This window comes from Sycon ciliatum, chromosome 4, assembly GCF_964019385.1.
Source record: "Sycon ciliatum chromosome 4, ocSycCili1.1, whole genome shotgun sequence".
In the NCBI taxonomy this organism is placed as follows: Eukaryota; Metazoa; Porifera; class Calcarea; order Leucosolenida; family Sycettidae; genus Sycon; species Sycon ciliatum.
The window spans coordinates 18,440,025-18,459,809 of NC_088646.1; the positions used below are offsets into that span (position 1 = coordinate 18,440,025).

Genomic DNA, 19,785 nt, shown 5'->3' on the forward strand with positions numbered 1-19,785 from the left:
AGTGGAAAGCAAGCAGCATGTCTCCAAAACAACACAAGGAAATACAGGAAAAGAAAACCCTCCTGATGCGCAGGGGCGTAGCCAGGATCATGGCCAAGGGAGAGGGGTGGGGGCAAAACTTCCCACACAGATACACATGAAAGGGCTGAGCTGAAGACATGCCATGTCTTCAGCCCTTTCATGCACATGGTGTCGACTCTGCTGCTTAAAGAAAGAGAGAAAACTTGTAGATCACGATACATGCACAAAGCATGTGTGGAATCTGTTGCCAGTGCTGGCAATGTCAGATTTTGACAACATGTACCATTACACGTATGATGTAGATCTACCAGGTACATGTTCATCTAAACTGGGAGGAACATCATAGATAGCTACAAAGTGTGAATTCTGCAGAGTCGCGCATGCCGTCAGTGGTCCACAGACCATGGTCTTTCTGGAACCAAGATCGACATGTTTGAGGGGGTGCTCTAGCGCCCAAGCAACCCCCTCCCCCCTCACCCGCCTACGCCCCTGGTGCGTATTGCTGAACCGCATAGATGAACACACTATGTACATGAATGCAAACACATGGACACAGCGAGGAAAACACAACCATAGAGACACGATCAGGTTCCAAGATACATGTAGAAAAAGACCTTGGAGTTCCTGATCTGCCCACAGAGCTGGACCTTTGGCTAGTTCGTGGTCACCAACCACCCATCCATACCCCCCCCCCCCCACACACACACATACACAGCATGCCTGATATTAGCAGGGCATAGTGGCAACTCACATCATTTTCGGATTCACTCTCCACAGCAATCACTTCCGGTTGCAGTGCCCCTGCGGCATCCTGCAACACTGGAGCATCAGCAGCTCCTGTTGACATGACGTCGTCATCTTCCACGTCATCATCCTCACCACCGTCATCACTATCATCCATGTCCTCAGTATCCTCCACGGTTATAGGACGTTGAGCATCTGCAGATACTGCTGTGACAGCACTGTCCACTTCAATGGCCGAACTGCCAGTGGCTGCAGCTAGTGTAGTGCCTGTTGTTGCTGCTGCTGCTCTAGCTGATCCCATTGCAGCGGCTGATGGCAACATCGACACTACCGTACTACTGCTACCAACGGCACTGGTTGATACAGCTCCGGCAGAGCTTGTCGCACTCTGGAACAAAACGCGACAAGCGCCAAATTTGAGAAATTCGGATTTCGAGCTCATTGAAATCAATAGGCCAAGAGGGATCTTCAGGTAAAATTTCATATCCCAAATCCTACTAGAACCACTTCTAAAGTGGTAGTCAAATGGTGGTCAAATCCGGACATAGATACAAACTGCACACAGAGTGAATTAGAGTATCGCTGGCATATAGCGGAGGTCCCTGGTTCGAAACCCGGCGGTGACAGTCAATTTTTTCCTTCGCACGTTTTCCCATTTTCAACGCACTCAAGGCCTCAACTGATGAATAACAGGTGATGTAATAATAATTGATAGATTCTGTATGCAGGAAATGAAAAGCCAGATGGCAATGACCCAGTAACAGTACATATTCTCAGATGGCAATGACCCAGTGGAACAGTACATATTCTCGGTAAGGAATATGGTGATGCACAGGCACGAGCAAAGAAGTCCAACACGGAACATGTCCAGCACATTTCTTAAGTAAATTTGGTAGTGCAGGTTTTCGTTCATGCTTTACATGCTGCGAACACCTACGGGAGTGGAGTCATCGTCACTGGGCACTCGGCGGCGCTTCGGTGCTGATGACTGCCCTTCCGTGGAGGGACAAGCTGTAGCCGCAGCTTCTACGCTGCTGCTGCTGCACACACGCAAGCAAAAGCAAGTGCAGACACGCGCACACACGCACAGGAAAGGCCAGACATCCAGGCATACACACACACACACACACACACACGCACATGCCCGGACACACGGAGAAGATACAATTAGAGTGGCCTCAGTACACCGCCCTTTAGCAGCCAATAGTAGCAGTTACTATACAATGGCCTTCCACATTTCGTGCCAGGAGGAAATGCGATGTCATGCAATTCACAGCAAGTGCACTACATCGCGACAAACGCAGCATGCAATACAGTTCAAATTGTCATATGTAGCAGGAGCGAACCAGCAACAACACATTCAAACTGTACATCGAACTGTACGACTGTACAAGCCAGCCAATAATCATGTACCCCCCCCCCCCCCTCCGTACCGTCGTTCACGACTAACGGGTACTCGTTTGCTAACGGATCAGCAGCTAAACAGACGGGCACCCGGATCACCCCTATCGGAAAGGGAGCATTCCTGGCACTAGAGTATGCTAGTAATTGTCTACCTGGCCTCTTGCCCGTCAGCTTCGTGCTGACGCTTAGCACCTCTTGGCTGAGACGATCCGGCAACGGCCTGTGACACATGGTGATGTGTCCCTTCAGCAGTCGTGGACTCTGCCTGCTGCACCACACTGCTGTTCGCCAAAGCACCTGCACAAACACGTTTAGAACGTGCACAAAAGCAAGTGAAACATACTGATGATATTCGGTAGCAGACATCTCGAAACTGGAAACACCGACGACACAGAGCTAAACTGCCTCGCCATGCTATGGCCAATGCACACACTGCTGCTCCAGGAGGAAAGAACATGCTCACTTGGCAATATTCCAGACATATTCACACTTATGTGGTGAGCATGAGCTGTGACATGAGCTTGGACACAAGCTTGCGTTAGGAATTCTTTTTAACACTGCATGGGAATGAAGTTGGTTTCTCCTGCACAGACAAAGGACAAGGGTAGTAGCTTGCATGCAGAGTGGCAGCAGCACATACCGTTGGTGACGGGAGGCAGAGCAGCGGCTGCAGACACAGCCATACTGCTCCCAGCGCCGCTGTGCACACTGGACGGTATCGCTACGGTAACGGACACGCCGCCCGTATTGGACACGGTCGTCGTCGTGGCTGCCGCGGTGTTGGTGGTGGCGGCGGCAATGGCTGCTGCTGCTGCCGTGACGGAGGTGGCAGCGGCGGCACTAGCTGCAGCTGCGGCAAACACACTGGTCAAGCTGGCCAGCGGCGTAGGAGCCACTGCAGCCGTGGGTGGCAGCGTAACGGGAGTGGGCATCGGTCGAATGCTAGCCGTGGGTGTGTTTGTACGCTCTAGAGCGGCCGCAGCAGCAGTAGCAGCAGCACTGCTGGCACTGGTTGCAGGCGTAGTAGCACTAGCAGAAGCACTGGCAACGGAAGCTGGACGAACCACAACGGTAGGTGTCTGACTTGAAGATGAGGCGGCTAGAGAGATGGCAGAAACATACACACGAGAGAGCGAGCGAAATAGAGTGTGAGATTGAACGTGCGGTGTGTGTGTGTGTGTGTGTGTGTGTGTGTGTGTACGCGTGTATGTGTCATAACATCAAACGGCAGCATGTACTACACTGAGGATATGATGGGATCAAGCTGGAATTAAAGGGGAAGTGCATCGATTTTTCAAGTAGGGTTCAGATGAAAGACAATTTGACACAGCACTAACAGCATTGAACACAGCACTTCTTTCACATCAGGAATACAATAAACCAATCGAAAATGATCAAATTCTGTAGTGATCGACCTTCTCTCTCATGGAGCTAAGCAGAACGTGCGTCATCACTGTGCTGGTCTCTATGGAAACGTGAGCACACGATTGGCGATTTGGCAAGTTTGGCTCATCCGTCATCGTATGTAAGCGAGAGATATGCCATTCGAACCGATATAAATTGTTGTAATATTTAAAGCACGTCAGTTATTAGTTAGCCTGGCAACATACAAATTAGTTATTAGTTAGCCTGGCAACATACAAATTAGTTATTAGTTAGCCTGGCAACATACAAATTAGTTATTAGTTAGCCTGGCAACATACAAATTAGTTATTAGTTAGCCTGGCAACATACAAATTAGTTATTAGTTAGCCTGGCAACATACAAATTAGTTATTAGTTAGCCTGGCAACATACAAATTAGTTATTAGTTAGCCTGGCAACATACAAATTAGTTATTAGTTAGCCTGGCAACATACAAATTAGTTATTAGTTAGCCTGGCAACATACAAATTAGTTATTAGTTAGCCTGGCAACATACAAATTAGTTATTAGTTAGCCTGGCAACATACAAATTAGTTATTAGTTAGCCTGGCAACATACAAATTAGTTATTAGTTAGCCTGGCAACATACAAATTAGTTATTAGTTAGCCTGGCAACATACAAATTAGTTATTAGTTAGCCTGGCAACATACAAATTAGTTATTAGTTAGCCTGGCAACATACAAATTAGTTATTAGTTAGCCTGGCAACATACAAATTAGTTATTAGTTAGCCTGGCAACATACAAATTAGTTATTAGTTAGCCTGGCAACATACAAATTAGTTATTAGTTAGCCTGGCAACATACAAATTAGTTATTAGTTAGCCTGGCAACATACAAATTAGTTATTAGTTAGCCTGGCAACATACAAATTAGTTATTAGTTAGCCTGGCAACATACAAATTAGTTATTAGTTAGCCTGGCAACATACAAATTAGTTATTAGTTAGCCTGGCAACATACAAATTAGTTATTAGTTAGCCTGGCAACATACAAATTAGTTATTAGTTAGCCTGGCAACATACAAATTAGTTATTAGTTAGCCTGGCAACATACAAATTAGTTATTAGTTAGCCTGGCAACATACAAATTAGTTATTAGTTAGCCTGGCAACATACAAATTAGTTATTAGTTAGCCTGGCAACATACAAATTAGTTATTAGTTAGCCTGGCAACATACAAATTAGTTATTAGTTAGCCTGGCAACATACAAATTCTGAAACACCTACCGGCCGCCCCTTCTTGCATTGCTGGTGGCGGTACAACTGTAGAGGTGTTTGCTGTTGTTGCCGCCGCTGTGGATGTAAGGGCACTAGTCGCACTGACTGAGGTGACAGTCGTTGTGGCAATACTGGCATCACTTTCATCCATCTGCTGGTCTTCGTCACCTGCTACTGAGGTAGCAACACCACCAACATCAGCACCAAGACCAGACTCGACCGTATGAGCAGCAGTGGAAGTGGCCAAATCCGAAGATTGGCCACGCGCCGCTGTTTGCTGTGTTTCAGCATTGGTGACGAGTGCATTGCCGGCAGCTGATAGCATGGCAGCGGCAGTACTCATGCCCTCTTCCTCCATATCCTGCCTGGTTGATTCCTGCGGCATGGGTGCCTGTTCGCTGGTTTCCGCAGCAGCAGGCTCTTGCTCGTTTGCTGGGTGGCTGCTTGCTTGGGTTGGCATGGTGACGACAGCTGCGCTTGACGCAACCACAGCAGGCGGGCTGGCCACGGACGATGGAGTTGTGGTGACAGCACACGTGGCAGTGGCAACGGCTGGAGCAGCTGCAACCGTAGTGGTCTTATCACCTGTGCTGGTGGTGTCGGTACCAGTGCTGGTGGCGGCCGTGCCCTGTGTCACTTGACCGCCTTGCTGGGCTTTTTGCAACGACCGGATAGTCCTAGCATTTCTTGTCTGCATTTTGGATAGGTTCGTCACCTTCATCAGAAGTGTACTGCGATCTTTCTCAACTTCCTTCAACCGGCCCTCTGTAAGCATACGCAAACACATACCCAGATCCACACAATAACATTTCAGTTGGCACTGAAAACGTTTATACATCCTACCGGTACATGCTATGGAAAACCGAGCAAGAGGTGGATGGTACAAGTACGGGTCCCCATGTGCATGGGATTATGTAAGTCTAGGATAAGATTACAGACACACTGGATATTCCGTCACTCACCTGTTTCCTCCACCTGCTTCTTCGCCAGAGTAAGGTCAAGATCAGACTTCTTCCATTTATCTGCAAAAACAATACCAATGTTGGCAGCACACGCACAGACAGCTTCTAAGTTACAAGCTAAATGAGCCAACACACACCAACCAAAGCCAATACACCATCAGCACTTTCAACCGGATACCGACACAAGTAGATAATTCAACAGGACACACCTTGGTGCTGCTGAGACTGCTTTCGAAGTTTGCTGATCATTTCCCTCAATTTCTCCATCTTGCCTTCTTGTTCAGTAGCCTTGACCTGCGGACAAACACAATGAAACACACAGAATAGCACAGTTAGCAAGACTTGGAAGTAGTAGCTGGCTTGTGCCACCAGGCAGGTTGCCTTGCACCAACAACACAACACTGCTCTGGATTTGTGTGACAATGCACAGTTTCTTGTACAGGCTGGCAGCTATTTAACACTACACTGTATGAAAACAAGACCATTGATCACTCTGCACGGACAACTACGTTACGTCATATCACAGTAGTGCAGGGATAATGAAGAACAAAAATCCACGGTTCGCGTCAGATTCAGTCACACTGATTTTCCGCATTAAAAGGTGTGGATGCAGCTCCTAAAGCAGCGGGAGGTGAGTATATCGGACCGACCACAAAGTAGTCAAAGGTCGAAAATCCCATTCGCTATATCTATGTTACCCGCATGTCAGGCCACGAGCCCCTAAATAACTGTTTATAGCAATGAATGAAAATGCAAATGCAAAGAAATAACTATGCTTACATTGGCTTCCTTCTCATTCCTCTGCGCAGTCTCAATATCCTGCACAAATAACGAAAAACAACAACACCAACACCAACAACTCTTATTGGCGATGGTGCCATCGTGAGAATAAAGAATTCAAAAACAACAACAACAAAACAGTGAGGACCACGGGAGATAACTTGTGCAACTGTGATGGCCACCAGCTTCTACACAACATACTGTGAGGCTATAGATGCAAGGGTTCTTGTGCGCCGTAAAGAGAAAGCAGTCGATAGAACAACCCATGTGGTGGTCTACACAAACATCATGTATGACAAGACTTGCACCCAGCAGGCATCAAGCAGTGGACAAGGCTTGTGCCCAGCAGGCATCAAGCAGTGGACAAGGCTTGTGCCCAGCAGGCATCAAGCAGTGGACAAGACTTGCACCCAGCAGGCATCAAGCAGTGGACAAGGCTTGTGCCCAGCAGGCATCAAGCAGTGGACAAGGCTTGTGCCCAGCAGGCATCAAGCAGTGGACAAGGCTTGTGCCCAGCAGGCATCAAGCAGTGGACAAGGCTTGTGCCCAGCAGGCATCAAGCAGTGGACAAGGCTTACGCTGGCGAGTTTAGCAACTTGCTCGTTCAACTCCTTGATCTGCCCTTCCGATGCCGTTGCACTGCTGCTCTGCTTCTGCAATGAGTGACAGAAAGTGAGTTAACGTTGACAGATAGTAGACACAGTCAAACCTTGCGAATAACAACTCTTGATGGGGCGTGAGAAAAGTGCAGTTGTCGACGAGACTAAAAGTACGAAGTCAAGGGGTTACTTGGTCTGAAGATAGTGTCGTCATTCACGAGTTGTTATATCCCAGGTCAATACTAGTATTCGTGAGCTGTACTGTAGACTGTGTGCACGTCTGCACGACGTTTGATATAATAGTGTGTATGTGAGAAAAACAAAGAACAGCGCATAGATAAGATGGGGCAAGGACAGCGAAAACTCAAACAAAAAGAAAGTCAACAGACAGAAAGACAAACAGATGCACATATTTACATGTGTGTGAGTGCGTCCCCGACCCACCTGAAAAAGTGTAGACACACACACACACACACACACACACACACACACACACACACACACACACACACACACACACTCCTACTCCTGCCCATCGCTGAAGCGATGATAGCGAACAAGCTATGTTAGACATAGCAACTTGTGCTGGGATCTGTACCCACAGATTTCTCTTATAGCAACGATAGCGAACAAGATCTGAATGAGACAGATCAAGACTTGCGCCAGATAACTGCCTAATGCACACAACTGGCGAAGCCATGTGAATCGACCACCAATGCACACCTGGTCTACACCACACGGAGTACATCAGCATCACACACAGTGACACACACACACACACACCATTTGGACCATTGGACGCCCATCCGGCGATGGTAGCGATACTACAGCAGGAGCCATAGCTGCTTGTGCTGGGATTGCACCATTCAACAGCTTGCAAGGCTGAAGAATTGACCGCCATTATTCAGCCTGGTCTACGCCACACAGTTATATAGCGGCTTTTTCTGGCCACACACACACAGACACACACACACAGACACACACACACACACACACACACACACACACACACACACACACGTGAGCACAGTATAACATGATCCATATACTGGTGGTCTTCCGCACACACTATCATGCCAGACATCCCGTAGACACATTGATTTGGTTAGCTGTGTAACTGTTACATATCACTTCCTCGCACAGGACTATAGCATGCACACAACATGCCTATGCCGTATGTACATACATTCCTTTCCGCTGTAAGGGCCGCTTCCAGCTCAATAGCCTTGGTTTGTAGCAGCTTCAAACTATTGGTGTTGCGCATACCTGCACGTCGAGACTGCACATCAAAACCCACACACAGACACAGACACAACACACACATAGACACGCAGACATGTACACACACACACACACACACACACACACACACACACACATCACAGACACACATACACAACACACACATAGACACGTACACACGTACACACACACATATATAACTCCAACTTGCAGCGGTCCGGATGCTTGATCCGAGTCACAGCCCCGATGTGCTTTCTCTGTAATCTAAAATTCAGTACATTTTTTGATATTATCACCACGGTCAATACCGTAAATAGGTATACACTTACTTTCGAATTTAGTGGCCACATCCGTAAAAAACTATCGGGCGGGTACTGACTTTCAGGCGCGAACTAACTTTCGGACCTAACTTGTGCGTAGTGGAGAAGTCATTTTCATGTAGATGTACATGCTAAGTGCTGCATGTGCGCACCGTACCGGTGTACTTACTTCAGGCAGCATGTTTATCGGGCTTGACCCGACTTCAACGGGCAGGGTCAAAAGGATGAATGGGAGTATTTATTTCGGGGAGGGAATTACTTCAGCTTTACTTGGTCCAAATCTCTAGACCATCATGCTATGCAACAACAATAATTAACAACCACACAAGCCGACCTGTTTGGGAGCTATTACGCGTTGTATTATCAGGGCATAGGCAACAATTGCCGCATGCAGTATGCAATACTATGGACCAATGCCGTAGTATCGCAGGCAACAATTGCCGCATGCAGTATGCAATACTATGGACCAATGCCGTAGTATCGCAGGCAACAATTGCCGCATGCAGTATGCAATACTATGGACCAATGCCGTAGTATCGCAAGCACCAATGTGCGTTAGACTGGCCAATGCCAGGGCTAATGGGGGCAACAATTGCCCGGCGTGTCAATACACGCATACGGTAGGGATGCACTTGTGAGCACATGTAGGCGCACTTGGCTCAATGCCGGCCTGACCCACGATCCCTACCGTTCTCCCTTCCGGGATGGCTTAGAATAGAATGATGGTTAGAGATGATGGGGTGGGTGGTGGTGCTCAAAAACTGGCCAAGGTTGTCAAGCGATCTGACTGTTGGCGCAGCAAGGATGAAGAAGAAGCAGCATCGAGAGCCGGAGTAATGCGCATGCTCCGCGTGGTCCCGTGCCGGGGCGCGGGAGTTCGGAGTGCGTGTTCTGCACGGGCACGTGATGCGCTATGGCAAGTACGTGCAAATTATGTTAGGAATGTAATTGTTGGTGGGTTGCTAACTTCACTTACCGTGCCATGCACGGAAACTTATATTTAACAACCACACAAGCCAACCTGTTTGGGAGCTATTACGCGTTGTATTATCAGGGCATAGGCAACAATTGCCGCATGCAGTATGCAATACTATGGACCAATGCCGTAGTATCGCAGGCAACAATTGCCGCATGCAGTATGCAATACTATGGACCAATGCCGTAGTATCGCAGGCAACAATTGCCGCCTGCAGTATGCAATACTATGGACCAATGCCGTAGTATCGCAAGCACCAATGTGCGTTAGACTGGCCAATGCCAGGGCTAATGGGGGCAACAATTGCCCGGCGTGTCAATACACGCATACGGTAGGGATGCACTTGTGAGCACATGTAGGCGCACTTGGCTCAATGCCGGCCTGACCCACGATCCCTACCGTTCTCCCAAAATACAACATGACCCAAACAGGAATTATCGGCATTACTATAGTTATAGTAGCGTTACTATAGTTATAGTATAATAGGTATATCATATGTACACTACAGCTGTTGCTAGGGCCGTCCAATGCGGCTACCCATTAGCATAACGGGCAGAGACTAGAACAATGCCGCTGGCAATGCTCTGTCTGCGACAGGGGTGCGGACATAGCGGAGGTAGGCAGAGCTTTGCCACCTGCCGGCGGTCTTCAGCACGTACTCACTCCTACTACTCAGGCACGCCAGCTTTGCCTGCCAGCGTTGCAGCGCCTCGTCTGAGGCTGTGGCTGCGCACGTCTTTGTTAGGCAAGGCTGTTTGTAGTAGCCTGTTGATGTTATGCGGCTTCAGGGGCGTGCCGTCATCATAGCGATAGAGCGGGCCAGGTGCCGAGCCACGGGCTGCTAGGTAGCTGGTGGCTGCCGTGTGCGGGCATGTCGGCGAGCCTGTCCTCCTGACGCTAATGTCCTGGCCGCTGCCGTATTGGCTCGTCTTTGTCACACGCAGGCGCAGCTCCACGCGGTCTGGGTACATGGTCGCATCGCTGTACTCAAGGCCGGCGCCCCGTGCCGTGAAGGTGTACTCGTTGACTCTGAGCAGCCCGTGGAAGGCCAGAGTCACGGCGCTCCAGAGCATGGCGCGGTTGTGCGGGCTAGGCACGGTGGACTGCAGGTAGTGCTGTACGCCAGCCAGATCGTCCAAAGTTGCGGCCCGCGTCGGCAACTGCTGAAGGGTGGACTGCGCTGGTTGTGTCGGCACTGCGTCGGCAGTTGGGCTGCGAGTCCAGAAGCGTCGACAACCTGACCCAAACAGGATTTATCTACATTACTATTACACTACAATTGATGTGAGTGCCGTCCAATGCGGCTGCCCATTAGCATAGTGGGCAATGCGCTCAACGTACCGGATATGGAACAATGCTGCTGGCACTGATCAGTCACTGGGTATGGCTTGCCCTAGTGCGGGGTGACAAGCGTTCGGAGCGCTGCAGCGAAGCGTATGTTGTGCTGGAGCTGCCCGCCAGGCCCTGGCGGGTGAGGTCCATGGTTGCATCATCAACTGCTGAAGGGTGGACTGCGCTGGTTGTGCCGGCACCGCTTCGGCAGTTGGGCTGCAAGTCCAGACGCGCTGACAACCGGACCCAGACAGGATTTATCTGCATTACTATTACACTGCAATTTATGTGAGTGCCGTCCAATGCGGCTGCCCATTACCATAGTGGGCGATGTGCTCGAAGTACAGGATCTGGAACAATGCTGCCGGCGCTGATCAGTCCCTGAGGTTGGCTTGCCCTGGCGCAGGGCGACAAGCGTTCGGAGTGCTGCGGCGAAGCGCATGCCATGCTGGAGCTGTCCGCCAGGCCCTGGCGGATGAGGTCCATGGTTGCGTCGTCAACTGCTGGAGGGTGGACTGCGCTGGTTGTGTCGGCACCACTTCGGCAGTTGGGATGCGAGTCCGGCAGCGCTGACAACCTGCCCAAACAGGATTTATCTGCATTACTATTACACTGCATTTGATGTGAGTGCCGTCCAATGCGGCTAGCCATTAGCACAGTGGGCAATGCACTCAAAGTACAGGATCTGGAACAATGCTGCCAGCACTGATCAGTCCCTGAGTGTGGCTTGCCCTGGCGCAGGGCGACAAGTGTTCGGAGCGCGGCAGCGAAGCGCATGTTATGCTGGAACTGGCCGCCAGGCCCTGGCGGATGAGGTCCATGGTTGCGTCGTCAACTGCTGGAGGGTGGACTGTGCAGGGTGTGTCAGCACTGCGTCGGTAGATGGGCTGAGAGTCCGGAAGCGCTGTACTCGAAGACGAGTAAGAGACTTAGCAGGATCATTGCAGAGTCGCCGTTGGGCTGAGAGTCCACATCAGCCGGTCTGTTGAACGGAAGGGGGAGGATCTAAGGCCAAATGGTGGTGCCTTATCTACATGGTACGAACCTTCCAAAAAGTGCCAAGCCGGGGCCAGACATGAGGGGAAACAGACCAAAAACTGGCCAAGGTTGTCAAGCGATCCGACTGTTGGCGCAGCAAGGATGAAGAAGAAGCAGCATCGAGAGCCGGAGTAATGCGCATGCTCCGCGTGGTCCCGTGCCGGGGCGCGGGAGTTCGGAGTGCGTGTTCTGCACGGGCACGTGATGCGCTATGGCAAGTACGTGCAAATTATGTTAGGAATGTAATTGTTGGTGGGTTGCTAACTTCACTTACCGTGCCATGCACGGAAACTTATATTATAAGAAAAGAATTTTCCGACGCGCATTTCTGAATTTCTGAACAATTATCATGACCATCACCATCAGCCCTTTCGCGTTGGCATGAGGATCAGCCTCATACCCATGGTAGACATGATACCAGAAGAACAGAGGAAAAAAGATCCAAACAATTTCTGAACAATTTGAGCGGAAAATGCAGATAAACTTGAGAAAAGGATTTCCCGACCAAGCCCTACTGACATGTGTACAGTAACACTGGGTGTAGAAACACCGGGCTGCTGACTGGGCTAGAAAACCATCAATATTTATAAACAACGTGCCAGGCTGGGAGCAAAGATTGCGAAATACTAGCGTCCTTTTGCACGTGCACACACTGCACACAAATTGTACATGTACAGTTCCGAGGCAGTGGTAGTACTAACATAGCTACACGCAGCAGTCGCGCGCACGCACGCACACACACACACAGGGAAAAGTCATGTCACACTTCAAGCTGTGCTTAGTACTGCTTACGTCAAGAAGAGTCTTTCTCGTGTCAGCCAGCTCCTTGGTCTTGGAATCAATCTCCTTGACCTTAAGTTCTAGTTGTTTGCTGATGTCTTCCCTGCAAGTGACAAGTGGATACAAGTGACAAAGTAATACAATGTTCCACAAGGAGAGAGAACTACTACATTGTATAATATGCTACCTACCAGTGGCGGATCCAGGGGGGGGGCCAGGGGGCCTGGGCCCCCCCTTTGAAAATTTCGACCTTGGTCTAGGATTACAGTAGACTATAGAATGAGCGCTCGAAATGACTTGGCGTGTCAAGTGGGTCACGCGTGCTGGGTACTTTTATACGTGTCCGGTCACTCCAGTACATGGTGTCACGCACTGAGCATGAGTCTGTACTAGTCAGCGCGCTGTGTACCAGGTGTACCGGTGTACAACTACTGTACGCACTGCGACCTGAGGACACGGCCGCACTTCAAACATGTGAAAAACGTGCCAAAAATGCAGGGCCTGGTACATCATGGTACATAGTGCAGCGATCGCGTTGGGCTGAAGTCCTGTATGGTGCACGGTGCTGTCGACTTCGTCCTTCCTTTTTTCTTTTTCAATTGTCAGAAACTACAAGTATACGCTCTCTAGCTCTCTACTTCGCTTGTAGCCAACGGGTTACCTTCAGATTTGAGATGAAGAGGAAAGGGTCTGACATCAGGTCGTTCTTCAGTGGACCGGTAGATAAGAGAGCTCGCGTTGGAGAGCCGTCCAAAGGTCCGTCGCGGCCGCTGTCGAGTGGAAATGTTCTAGTGCAGTTTGAAAATGTCGTGAGAATGGAATAAAACTAGAAACCGGCGGATTCTGCTCGAAAAGGTGGCATATTCTGCTCGAAAAGCAGTGAAATTGGCAGAATCATACAAACCTTATGGCGGGCAATTCCACGAATTCTGCTCCATATTTTTATCCACATACCAAACATCCATGAAACTTACCAGAAAAAGTACCGAATTCTGCCAATTTTTCTGCCGGCAGAATCCGCCGGACCCTAAAAACAACTGCTTTTCACAACTTCAGGACTTTGTTGTTGTTGTATTTGTTGTTTTGTTTTGGGGGGGGGGGCGGATACCTTGGGCCCCCTCTTCGGCCAAGTCCTGGATCCGCCACTGCCTACTACCTAGTCAAACTTACTCATAAACATTGGGGCGGAGGAAAAAACTGAACGGGATACAGAACATGGCAGCATGTCATCAAACCAAGTGCACAGATACCACCTGGCATGTAACAGGACTGGGCGAAACTGATGCGTTCTTTTCTTCCGATAATTATGTTCTTTTTTTTCCTTCTCTTGCCATGGCTGGCTAACGCCCCCTCCTTTGCATTGGCTTCTGCCATTGGACGGTGAAATAAAATAACATAAAATAAAAGTCGGGCTGGCATAGCACAGCACAGGCTGTGTACGTCATGTTTGCTTACTTTGCTTTGTCACATTTCTTCTCCAGCAAGGCGCATTGACCACTGCAGTTGGATAGAGAAGAGAGACAGAGGTGTCTTGTCTTGGAAAGTACACTAATCAAAGCAGGTCACCCACCGAGTAGCCCAAAATAACAGCAAGAACTAAAACAATAACAGCAGCAGAAGCAACAGCAAACAGAGCAGCAACAACATGTTTTCTTGTCTTTTTAGTTGGCACAGTTCAAACAACATGGAAGTGAGAATAGGGACGGACAGTACATGGCTTCCCCCTTTCCATCTCCTCACTCCAATGCGTATACACACTACATGTTTGCACAAGGCAATGACCTACATCGCGTCATCAGAATACTTACCGGAGAGCTGTGTTGGCTGCCTCTGCTTCATTCACCGACTCCCTGGACACAAGTGTAACACAGACATCAGTGTGACAAGACTGAAATACATGTGCTACGACTCATATCAAGAAGCTTTCGCTATATCAACTCGTGTGTGTGTGTTGAACACACGCAGCTTTGAACTAGGATGACACGAATGAATGAAAATAATCGCGGCAAGACAGAGAAGCGAGAAAACCAACGCCATGACGGACTAACTTGAGTTCAGCAAGCGATGCGTTGAGAGAGGAAATCTCCTTCTGATTAGTCTCCTTCGTCACCCTGTGGCACAGAGCACAGGTAAACATAAGGAGAAAACCCCAAGTACATGACACAATCATTCTGCGCTACAGCAGATCAACTAACATACTGAACGCAAGCCCCGCGCGTGCAGGCTTACTGCCATACAAGCACATGTATTAATCACGGTGCACCGGAATTGGTTCTTTCCATGAACAGCTCCGCGCACACTACATTACTCCACCATCCAGATCGAAGGAGAAATGCCGCAAATGCAAAAGCGGCACACACACGTGCTAATACTACGCTGAGAGTCTAGCATGCCTCAGACAGGTCAACACTCACAGCAGTTGTTGGTATTCTTCCTGGTCGACCTTGTTACACTGCTCCATCAAACTATTGCACCGCTGGTTCCACCGTTGAACCTGGCAACAGACAAGGAACACACGAACAAACGCTACCGATGAAGACAAGGCAAAGAAGACATGACAAGAGTGAGACAAACACAAACAGCAAGAGAATGCAAGTGTACATGTATGCACAGCACTATGAGCAAAGGCAGTGGTGCTCGTACCACTATTGCAACGACTGTCGCGGACATGGAAATCCAGTCGATTGACCGGGGCCGGTGCCCTCAGCGGGTACAGAACGTAAGTCGTTGCATGCAGTGCACAATCATGTTGATCCGATGCGACCAGCAGCAGCGCATAATAATACGTGTACGGCTGCATGACCAGCGCCCTCGGGCCGCTAGACGTGCGACCGGATTTCCATGTCCACGACAGTAGCTGTTACAGCAGTGGAAGTACACCACCCAGTTTATCACAAGTCATCAGCCTTCTCACCTCTGTCTTCAGAGCAGCACGCTCGGCCACCAAAGCTTCCCGTGCGGCGGTCAACTGGTGATTATTCTCCTTCAGCGGGCAAATCTCATCTTCAAGTTGTTTGCTCTGTGCACACGTACACACGTACACACGTACACACACACACACGACGTTGACACAATCAAAATGTAAGCATTCTGTGGCATGCCTGTTCACAAGCCAAGTCCAAAAGTCCAAAGGAGAGACGAGGAGCCCGTGGAAGCGGACATTTCAAAGATACGGGCAGTGCCCAGTCCCGGATCGCCCGGATAAGAGAGATATATACTGTCAAGAGTCCATGATTGGCGTCATGGACTCTTGATACTGTGTATAGTGTATACTGGATACGCTTTAGGTGTCGTGTGATATGTTGTAGCCTATGGGCAAGTCAGATTTGCCTATTTCACCTGGCCCCAGAGGCACCCTAAAGAGTTAACAAGGTTGGACAATCATACCTTGGCTTCCATCTGCACAACACGCTGCTGCAGCCTATCCCGGTCTTCCCGCAGTAGCTTGTTGCTATCCTGAAGAATGTGCAGTGTTTGCACCTGCACAATGAAATATAGGAAAACAAACATGCCTCTGTTGAAAACTTAAACAAAAAAAGCCACCACATCATTACAGCACCATGGTAGATGAGGAGTTCAAGTTCTAAATGGACACAGACGGAAAGCACAGTGCAGCAAAGGGAGAAAAACAGACAATTCTAGTTCTTGACTCACACATACACGCACACACCATGTACCATGTATACGCCCGTTGCAAGAGAAACACGAAAACACGAAAACATGCACACACACACACACGCACACATGCATACACGTGCGCACTCTTGCAAGTTGGCATAGAAATCAAATTCAGTTGGTGTCACTACAGGAGACATGACTAAGGGACAGCACATACCTTCTCCATGATTTCAGCATGATGACTGGCTGTCTCTGCATGCAGCTGTAGAACACAAACAGCAGCAGCAACAATGACGACGATGACGATGGCAGCGACAGCAAAACAACAATCAGTCTAAGACTTGCACAACAACAGACGGCAGTTAGTGAACCAAGGGGTCGGGCAGGGGAACTCCCCTTAGCCACATGCCCCACATCTCGGCACTTCAGGAAGCCCCCCAGCGAGCATGGTGTCATGACAAGGGTGCACGTTAACACCAGGCGCAGACCTCACAATGCCCTAGAATTAGGTGATGTTAAAAAAATTGCATTGACTTCATTAAATGTCACACCGGTATTTCCTGTGATTATGACCTACAGGCAGAAGTTGCGGAAAGGGCAGTGAATACACCATGTTTGAGACAAGATACGAAGAGGAACCAAAGTTGACAACAGCAAAGAGGATAGCGACAATCGCGGGGATGCTAACCTGAGCGCGGTGCCGTTCGTTGTCCAGTGACTCGCGCAGTGACTGCACTTGCCTATCCAGATGCTCACAGCGTTGAGAAAATCTACACGAGGAGCAAACGACACCCAGTAAGTTACAGGACGCATGCTACATGTACCACATGCTACAAAACAATTGCCTGTTGAATATGATGCCATGCGAAGTATGCAACTACAAAAGTTGCACACTTCTTTTACATGCAGTTGTTTAAACTAGTATTCATCACAGGCACTAGCTGATGCACGGCAGTTCAAATGATAAGTGCTACACGCACCACCTAAGCTCACAGCATACTTGATGGATGGCAGATCTCAAGCTCACAGCATACTTGATGGATGGCAGATCCTAATCACATAGCATACTTGATGGACATCAATTGGAACGATGAGCACTAAACGCACCTCCAAGCTCATCGATCGCAACTGGATTATCATGATTTGCTTCACTTACCTGGAACTCTCAGCCCGTGACAGTTCTGCCTTGGTCTCTGCAATGTCCTTCTCGTGACGGATGAACCTAACACAATGTAAAAATGACAAATTGGTGCAGTGTAAGGACAGCGCATGGAAAGCATAACAATGGCTCACTCTCGGAAAATGCTCGTGGGTGCTGTGCAATTCCTAGTGCCAATGAGTGTCAACAGATCCGGAGTCAAACACCACGTCACATAGACACTACAACTCAAGCAAATGAATAGAGTGGTTACACATCTATTTCATGTTACTAAATTTGTATAAAAGTGATCATGGCATGTGGACAGTGGAGCCAACATGGTCAACACCACATGACCCAAAGATGCAAGGGTGGAGTGGAGTTGCAACCAACATGGCTACCCGGTATGATCATGCAACAGTTCTGTAGTGTAGGCGGCGTTCAGTGAAACAGCAAACTACAGCACTGTACATGATGGCAATCACGCAGGTTGCAACATCAACAAGTCAACGCACACAGATAGCCCTTGAACAAGTGAGTTGTATTGCTTGACTATGTGGTTACAGTGACATGATGAGCACGTAACAGCAGCAAGAGATACATACCGGATGATTTCGCGGAGTTCTTTCTCATTCTGGTCGGTGGAAGACCGTTGTGCCGTGACGGAGTGCTGCTCCTTCGAGGGCGAAGTACTTGTAGATGTCGATGCCAATCGAGACTGCAGAGTGATGACCTGTGCACCGAGCTTCTCCAGCTGCTGATGCAGCAGCTGACTCTGCTCCTCCCAGTCCTTGCACTTGGCATCGGCCTGTGTCAGGGACTCGTCCTTGGCAGCCAGCCTCTCCGTGTACTTACTGACGGTGCTGGAGAGCTCCTGCTCTGCACGTTCAGCACGATCGGTCAACTGTGTCGCTTCCACTGTCAGTGCTTGGAGCTGCAGGGTAGGTAACAGAGATACATGCAGGTTGATCAGGTTACTATCACGATGGCGGCAAGCTGGGAACGGTTATCATATTGGCCTAGATTTCATAAATACTACCACAGGCGAACAGCAGCCGTGAAGAGCACAGATCAAACAAGCCCATGTTCAAGCCCGGGATTCCTTGGACCACAGCATGGCAAGCCCAGAATGTTTCCGCCCGTTAAGAACGGCTGCTCAACAAAATAGTAGTACCTGTTCTCTGATGGTGGTTAGCTCCTTCATACTGGCTGCATGCAGCACTAGCTCACGCTCATAGCGATCTTGAGCCTATACAGCAGACAAACACAGCGAAAAACATTGCATCAGCCATACATGTCACTGACAGGGTCACGACTGACACGTGAAACTAAACCGGCATACATGTGCTGTTCTACAAACGCATGCCATAACAGCATGTAACTTGCTGACATTCTCCGAACACATCCGTAAGAGGAGAACAAGGTGGGCACAATGTGATGCAGCTGTCTAACTTGACTCTCCACAAGCCACTCTTCAGGTGTGCGACTCAGATGTGTATCCAAGCATCCATTGCCTGCTTCAAATTGAGCGCACCTTACGTGTGACGTCGGCTGAGAATGAGCGCTGTAACATCAGTCTGAAGCAGCTGAACGACTGCCTACCCGTGAGCACCCATGAGAACTGAGCGAATGTCATCATCAGCTCTCATGCAAGTTCATCGCTCAATTCCAGTCGACTTCGATCAAGCTGCTGTCACGGCATTAGTGCAGCGTCATCACCAAACGCTTCTCCAAGCAGATTCGTTGTTTGGCAATGTTGGGCGAGTTTTTATTTGTTTCTCCATGATCATTACTAACCGTTCACCGAAATTGAGAGAGCTAGTGTTTCTTACCTCTTGCGAGTGGCAAGGTAGGTTGATTACCAGTGTGCAACTACCAACTAAGAACTACTGTATAAACTACAAAGGCCCATCGCACCCGGGGGTCTGTTCGCAAACTGTTCATACTGGAACCATACGTACCTGGGTGGCCCGTGTCTGCTGCAGCTGAAGGTCATTCCTGGCTTGCGTTGACAAGCTCTCAGCAGCCGACTGTGCCTGTAGTGCCGTGCTGAGCTCTGTAGCTGTCTTGCTGACTTGCTCACGCAGCTCCAAGATCTGAATACAACACGAGGAAACAAAGGCAGGGCACACGATGTTCATAATTTGAAAGGCTAAATCTAGTGAGACTTCGATGATGTGTGGTGATGG

The 19,785-nt window shown here is 49.1% G+C and overlaps 1 protein-coding gene across 1 annotated transcript in view; it reads right to left on the bottom strand.

The window, feature by feature from the left end:
- LOC135814815 (nucleoprotein TPR-like) overlaps nt 1–19,785 on the bottom strand; it is a 41,127-nt gene that overhangs the window by 5,443 nt on the left and 15,899 nt on the right. The window contains exons 24-46 of the mRNA XM_065327990.1: nt 19,558–19,692; nt 18,771–18,845; nt 18,202–18,530; nt 17,615–17,680; nt 17,147–17,228; nt 16,676–16,720; nt 16,228–16,320; nt 15,755–15,859; nt 15,255–15,334; nt 14,889–14,951; nt 14,649–14,690; nt 14,296–14,337; nt 12,853–12,943; nt 8,339–8,431; nt 7,132–7,206; nt 6,554–6,592; nt 5,983–6,067; nt 5,774–5,833; nt 4,821–5,576; nt 2,810–3,268; nt 2,322–2,466; nt 1,703–1,805; nt 773–1,153 (exon numbers count right to left, since the gene is read on the bottom strand). Of these exons, the coding sequence (XP_065184062.1) occupies nt 773–1,153; nt 1,703–1,805; nt 2,322–2,466; nt 2,810–3,268; nt 4,821–5,576; nt 5,774–5,833; nt 5,983–6,067; nt 6,554–6,592; nt 7,132–7,206; nt 8,339–8,431; nt 12,853–12,943; nt 14,296–14,337; nt 14,649–14,690; nt 14,889–14,951; nt 15,255–15,334; nt 15,755–15,859; nt 16,228–16,320; nt 16,676–16,720; nt 17,147–17,228; nt 17,615–17,680; nt 18,202–18,530; nt 18,771–18,845; nt 19,558–19,692 (3,444 nt within the window). The remainder of the gene's footprint in view (nt 1–772; nt 1,154–1,702; nt 1,806–2,321; nt 2,467–2,809; nt 3,269–4,820; nt 5,577–5,773; nt 5,834–5,982; nt 6,068–6,553; nt 6,593–7,131; nt 7,207–8,338; nt 8,432–12,852; nt 12,944–14,295; nt 14,338–14,648; nt 14,691–14,888; nt 14,952–15,254; nt 15,335–15,754; nt 15,860–16,227; nt 16,321–16,675; nt 16,721–17,146; nt 17,229–17,614; nt 17,681–18,201; nt 18,531–18,770; nt 18,846–19,557; nt 19,693–19,785) is intronic.